The 7554-nt window shown below is 37.7% G+C and overlaps 1 protein-coding gene across 2 annotated transcripts in view; it reads right to left on the bottom strand.

Annotated features, from left to right (window-relative positions):
* The window catches only part of KIFAP3 (kinesin associated protein 3), a 139363-nt gene extending 133497 nt beyond the window's left edge, over window positions 1–5866 (bottom strand). For both annotated transcript variants that reach the window (XM_069478326.1, XM_069478324.1), the window contains exon 1: window positions 5608–5866. In XM_069478326.1, the coding sequence (XP_069334427.1) occupies window positions 5608–5639 (32 nt within the window). In that variant the 5' untranslated portion in view covers window positions 5640–5866. The remainder of the gene's footprint in view (window positions 1–5607) is intronic.
* Between the last annotated feature and the right edge of the window lie 1688 nt (window positions 5867–7554).

A 7554-nucleotide genomic window follows, 5' to 3' on the forward strand; every position in this document is an offset into this window, starting at 1 on the left:
TCCAAGAAGCTCAATGAACTCAAAGTAAGACAAACTCAAAGTAAGATAAACTCAAAAAGATCCACAACAAGACATATTATAATCAAAATATTGGAAGCCAAAGATAAAGAAGGAATCTTGAAAGCAGCAAGAGAGAATTTACTCATCACATACAAGGGTACTTGATAAAATTAATATTAATAGCTGATTTCCTGGTAAAAACCATAGAGGCCAGAAGGCAATTAGATGGCATATTTAAAGCACTGAAAGAAAAAACTATTAATCAAGAATCTGAATCCAGAAAAACTATGCTTAAGAATGAAGGAGAAATTAACACATACCAAGATAAAAGCTGAAGGAGTTAATTAGTAGTAAATCCGCCCTATAAGAAAGCTAAAGGCAGTTCTTCAGCCTGAAATGAAAGACACTAGGCAGTAAATTGAAGCCAAATGAAGAAATAAAGAACACTGGTAAAAGTAACTACACAGGTAAATATAGGTGTTGGTATCATTGTATTTTGGGTTTGTAACTCTTCTTTTTTTCCTATATGATTTAAAAGATATATTATAAAATAATAATTATAAATTTACCCTAATGGGTACACAGTATAAAAATATTTGATCTTTGACAATAACATATAAAGACTGAGGGATGGAGATGTGTAGGAGCATAGTTTTTGTATACTATTGAAGATAAGTTGGTATTAATTCAAACAAGGTTGTTACAAACTTAAGATTTTATCTGTCATCCCCAAGAAAATTATTTAAAAATATACAGAAAAGAAAACGAGAAGAAAATCAAAACAGCACACAATAAAAATCAATCAAACACCAAAGACAGTAATGGAGAAACTTAGGAACAAAAAAGATAATACATACAGAAAGTAAATAGGAAAACAGCAGACATAAGTTCTTCCTATTCCGTACTTATTTTAAATGAATTAAACTCTCCAATTAAAAGTCAGTGACTGTCAGAATAGATAATTAAGAGATGATCCATGTACATGCTGTCTATAAGAGACTCACGTTAGATCCCAAAACATGAATATACATTGAAAGTAAAATGATGGAAAAATATATAGCATGCAAACAACACACAGAAGAAAGATGGATTTGCTACACAAATATCAGACAAAACAGACTTTAAGTCAAAAATTGTTACAAGAAATAAAAAAAGGGCACCACATATTGATAAAAGGGTCAACCAATCTAGAAAATATAGATGGATTATACAATTAAAAACATACATACCTAGGCCGGGCGTGGTGGCTCACGCCTATAATCCTAGCACTCTGGGAGGCCGAGGCGGGTGGATCGCTCAAGGTCAGGAGTTCGAGACCAGCCTGAGCAAGAGCGAGACCCCGTCTCTACTAAAATAGAAAGAAATTATATGGACAACTAAAAATATATATAGAAAAATTAGCCGGGCATAGTGGCGCATGCCTGTAGTCCCAGCTACTCGGGAGGCTGAGGCAGGAGGATTGCTTGAGCCCAGGAGTTTGAGGTTGCTGTGAGCTAGGCTGACGCCACGGCACTCACTCTAGCCTGGGCAACAAAGTGAGACTCTGTCTCAAAAAAAAAAAAAAAACATACATACCTAATAACAGAGTCCCAAAATGGATGAAGCAAAAAGTGACAGAATTGAAAGAAAAAACAAACCGTCTCCAATAATAGTTGGAGACTTCAATATTATACTTTGAATAATGGATAGAACTTCATAGCAGATCAATAAAAGAATAGGAGATTTGAACATTATAAGCCAATTAAACTTAAGAGGGAGAGAGGGGAAGGAAGGAAGGGGGAAGGAAGGAAGGGAGGGAAGGAGGGAATAACAAGTATTGGTGAGAATACAGAAAAATTAGAAGTCTCATACATTGCTGGAGGGAATGTAAAATGATGCAGTCACTGTGAAAACATTTTAGTGGTTCCTCAATGAGTTAAACATACAATTATCATATGACCTGGCAATTCCACACCTAGGTATATACCAAAAGATTGAAAATAGGTGTTCAAACAAAAACTTGTAGAGTAATGTTCACAGCAGTTTACTCCCAAAAGTCAATAGGCGGAAACAACCCAAATGTCCATCAACAGATGCGTTATGGATAAACAAAAGGTGGCATATCCATATAATGGAATATTGTCTTAGTCCATTTTGTGTGGCTATAACAGAATACCTGAGACCAGGTGACTTACAAAGAAAAGAGGTTTATTTTGCTCACAGTTCTGCAGAATAGGAAGTTCAAGGATATGGCCCTGGTTTCTGCGGAGGGGTTTTGTGCTATGTCATAACATAGTAGAGAAGGTCAAAGGGGAAATGCAGAGAGAACCCAAGGGGCTTCCTGGCTTTCTAACAATGAACTCTTGAGGAAACTAATTTATTTCTGAGAGAACTAATCCAGTCTTGCCAGAGTGAGAACTCACTACCACAAGAACACCACCAAGCCATTCATGAGGGATCCACCCCCATGATTCTAATACCTCCCAGGCCCCATCTCCCAATATCTCTCAACACCACCACAATGGAGACCAAATTTCAACGTGAGCTTTGGTGGGAACAAACAAACCATACGCAAACCATAGCAAATATTACTCAGCTATAAGAAGGAATGAGTACTAATAACATGCTACAACACAGATGGACCTTGAGTATACTATGTGAAAAAAGCTTGACACAAAAGCCACATACTTATTTCATATAGCACTTATAAGTACAATCAAGATCAGTGTAGTACTTCTAATATACAAAGTCTGTATAAATGCCATAAAGGCATTATACACATTTACGTCTCATTCGTCAAATATGTTTTATCACTTGGCTGAATGACTTTTACATGATAAAATCTCACATAATGAATGAAGGAAGGAAGAAATGCCATTGGCTCTTAAAATCCTTCAGCAATTCCCCAACACATTTGTAATAAAGTCTCACCTCTTTACCACAGCTCATAAGTCCCATATTTGGGACTTGGCCCTTAGGATTTGGCCCCTATTTCTTTCTTACTTTATTTAATAACCTATGTTCCAGGCATCATGCAAAGTTCTGGGTATATAATGGGAAATAAAAGACATAGTACCTTACCCTTAGGAAGTTTATAAACCAGAAGGAAACACAAACCATAAAGTAGTAAGATTGAGGGAAAACAAGGTATTAGGTATCATGAGAACCTAACAGGTATATCTGACCTGGGTTGTGAGGTGGGAAAGGGAGAATCAGGAAACCTTTCTGGAAAAAGTGACATTTAAGCCTAAACAGGAAAGGTGAAGAGTTAGCTGGGTAAAGAACAGGGCAAGGCAAGTTCTAGAGAACGGGAAGGGCATATAGGAATCAAACACTGAAACATACAGAGATCCAAAAGAAGTTATTTCTGTAAGACTGAAATATGGAATTACTGGGGTAGAAGGGGAGCAGAGAGAGATGAAGCTGAGAAGGTAGGTGCTTTTCCTCTAACAGCAATGGAAAGCCCCTGGAGTTTTAAGAGGAGGAAAAAAGAAAAAAAAAAAATCACTGTATTTAACTATCTACTTACTGGTTTGTATATCTTATTGAAGATATGAACTGTGTTTATTTAGTCACGAGAACAATGCTAAGCGCACACTAGGTATTTGGTAAGTACTTAGTCAATGCTATTGAAGCAAAACACAAACTGGCACAGGGACAAAAAATGAAACCCAAGACTTCTGATTCTATAATCTATTACATATATAAACATATGCAAATATTACAAATGTATACATAGAAACTAGAGATACCTCAGTGATAATAGCTATAATGAAACCACCGAAATTAACTAATAAAAATTGGAATGGATCAATTAGATTGAAAATATACTACTATCTTGTTAAAAATAAAAGTAAAAATACTGCTGAAGAAATACATGTAATCATTATCAAAGAATCAATAGTTAAAATGGAAGGTTCTATCAGACATCATAAACCTTTTCTGTCAGGCCTGTTTGAATACATGTAAGCTGTACATTACTAATCTGACAGCAGACAATGCGAACTTACTATTTATGTCATCAGAATCAGACAAAATTGAGAAATGTATTTTCTCAACCTTTCCAGATTCTGACCTTATTTTATTCCAAATATTACAGTGACTGGTTGAGTTTTATTTTTTTGAACTCTAGATAATATAGCTTTAAAAGAAAGCAATAGGTTGAGAATTACAAGTTGCAGTATGCCCAAGGGTCCATTATGGCACAATTCTAAGAAAAAATACCTCTGACACAAACATATTACATGAAAACCAGTTAATAGTATAATAGTGGCTCTTTTTTTTAGGACAATTTTGAATTTAAAGTTTATTTTCTTCTGTCACAAAGTTTTTATCCAAGGTATTTTAAAGATCAATGTAAGCAAAATTCAGTGAAGAAATAAATACCGATTATATATTTGTAAGGTTTAAATATTCATTTAAACAATTTTTACTGATAAAGCTTGGATATTTGCCAAGTTCAGATGTATTTATATAAAATGAAAAAGACGGGCAATGTATGCCTTAGTTTTGCAAAGACTATACAGTTGATTTTATTTTACCATTGTCTGAATCCTTTTTAAGAGTCTATTAATGCTTGGAAGATATTTCTGAGATGATCAGAGCCCTGCCAAGCCAGGATAAATATAGTCACTAAAAGTATTTTATAACTTGAAATAATACCACCACCTTACATGCACATTTTATGTTTTAAAAGTATTTTCATATTTCATCCTATCTCTCAGAGAGTAATGTGTGTCCCATTTTCAGATGAGGAAACTGTGTACAAAAGAATACATGTGAATTTTCCAGGGTATTTACTGAATCAGTAACAAGGACTGAATTTAAAATGGAAAGTCCAAATTAAGATGTTTTTCTATTGGATCACTGCTAACCCTTGGTCCAGTGAGAGGTATCTTTTCTTGATCAGGAGTGATCTGATCTTTGCCAGAATTCAAATTCTCCCAAAAGATTACAATTTTTTAAAAAGAGTAATTGATGCTACACATATTTAAAAGAAATTATGGCCTGTTTTACATCAAGCTCCTGAACAAACCTCTTGGTAATTATGAATCTCCTACAAAAATTATACTGTATATGTGACAGTCAAATGGATGGAATGGATAAGGAAAGTAGAAATAGGCTGGAAAACATCTTAATCCAGCCTTCCATAAAGTAGAAGCCACCATTTCTTTCCCCTTCATTTCAAAACCCCATGGCAGTGAACCCCAAACTGGGGACAGAAAGCGAAAGCACCAGAAGACTTCTTTCCCAGGCTCCCACGGATATATCTATTATGGGAAAATGGAGAGTCTGTGAGGAGGAAAAGAAAAAAAAAAAAGGGAAGACGCGGTTTATCTTGCCATACTCCCCCCCTCCCCCTGGAATAATGTAATGTATCAAGGAAACCATCTCTCAAAGCTGTCAGGGTCCCGCCAAATCATGCAGACGCTGGAGGTCCTCACACCCCTGCAGGGCTCTCTCCTTTTTTTCTAGATTCATCTTTCTCCTTCCCTTTCCGTGTCTTCTGTCCCTGCCTCCCAACCCCTCTGCTAAACTAGCGTAGCCTAGTGACATCTCACAGCCAACCCAAGAACATCTTATGGGCCCCGGCAAGGAGGGTAGAACAGAGCCTAGGGGAGTTGTCACCTTTTGAGGTATCTGGCGTCCTCCCCTTGCATGGCGGCGGCGACGGCGGCGTAGGGAGGATGGGGGTATCTGAGAGAGGCCGGCGGGGCTATTTCCGGGGACAGTGGCCAAAGTACCCTCACACCCAGAGGCGATGACAGTCCTAAGGCCTGCAAGGCGGGGCAGCAGCGGCACTGTGGTTACCACGGTGAGGCCTCCGGCTCCTCCCACTCTCAGGCCCCAAAACACTGGCGCTGCCCAGACCCGCCCAGAGTGGCCTCTGCCGTGCCTGCACCAAGGCGCATGCGCTTCCTGCTCACCAGCAGTATGCGCAGACTCAGTCTGAGGCGCTGGCCCCTGTGACTAATCTGACGCACCCAGAAGCCCAGCGAGGAGATTTTGGTGCTGTTTTGAGCGTCTGTGGTTAAGGAGTGGCTCTCTAGTCACCGCCCCCTTGAGGATGAGAAAGGGGTGCTCAAGTCTGCAGAATCGAAATATCAGATCCCTAGCTTGAAAGGAGGGAGGAGAATCCATTTAACCTTTTAGTTAGCGAATGCTAAAGAGCATCCAGTCTTTGGCTAATACCCTATAAAGCGATGTTTCTATTTTGGGTCATTGTGGAGAAGATATTGCACTGATTGCAGTGAGAAGCTTGTGGAGATAGTCTGACCCTTGTATAAAATGGATATAATTAATATCAACTTTGAAAATGGCAAATCTGTCACTTTAATTTTGATATCCTAAATCTAGAATGCACTCCCACTCCACGCCCCCCAAAACAGCTCCTGAAATTCCAACTCCTTTACTAATTATTCCTAACTCAAGGTACATTAGAATTGTTTCTTCTAACAATGCAGGGCATAGAAGGACTCTTTTTTTATCGTAGCAAGTAAATGTCCTTTGTTAAGCCCTTGGGTTCAGGTATCCCATCTATGCAAATGACCTAGATTCATTTATTCAGTAAATGTTAATTGAGACCTGGCTGTGTGGCAAACACAAACCAGACTCTAGAGATACAAAGAAAGCACCTCCACTTCCACTGCTAACCTATAATCATATTACTTATACTGTCTTCTAGTCCTGTATTTTCAGTTACCTTGAGACATATGTACATAATAGTTCTGCTGCTTTTTTCAAATACAGTAAGTTGACGCAAGTATGGGTTATCCCTTAAACGTAAAACACCATGTTAATACACTGCATGCAAGATTAAATATAAAGTCCAAAAGATATTATTTTTATCTGCCCATCCATTCACACCAGCTACACTATATCTGTCAGTGTTACAGTTATTTCCATATATCAGAGAAGAAAATTTGGAGCTAATTTTGACTCCTTCCTCTGTGTCATGCCCTCTTATTAAACTGTTACAAAATCTTATCTTTTCTTTCTTCAAGATAATTCTTGTAATCCAGCTTTTCTTCTCTATTCTGACTTCTACTAGTAGTCTAACCACTTCATACCTGGAGTACTGTGATTCTTTACTAACTGGACTTCCTATTTTCTGTGTTCTTCCCAATATTCATTCTGCAAACTGATGTAAAATTTTACAAATTATCATCCATCCCCTTTAACAGTAATATAGCAAGCTAGATTACTTTAAATGTCTTCAATACCTAAAATTGGAAGCACAAAATGTACTCTGAAATGCATAGCTGATATTACAAGTGTTCTTGCAATGTAAGCGCCTTGACTCAGAGAATTTTTGTTCACTTCTGCACCCCAAGTAGGGCACCTAACCCCTAGTTGGCACTGAATAAATATTTAGCATTGAAAAAATGGGTACCTGAGGTTGGAAAAAACAGCAGCAAGAACAAAAACCAAGAGGAAATACCAGAGACCAGAAAGGAAGAGAGGGCTGAAATACAGAGCAATAAGCAGGTAAACTGAAACCAGGACTGAAGTAGAGAAGCTTTCAGTCTGTAGGAGGAAAAGAGCAAGATGAGCCACACATATTTTATGCTTGAA

The sequence above is a fragment of the Eulemur rufifrons genome, chromosome 8 (genome assembly GCF_041146395.1).
Source record: "Eulemur rufifrons isolate Redbay chromosome 8, OSU_ERuf_1, whole genome shotgun sequence".
NCBI lineage: Eukaryota > Metazoa > Chordata > Mammalia > Primates > Lemuridae > Eulemur > Eulemur rufifrons.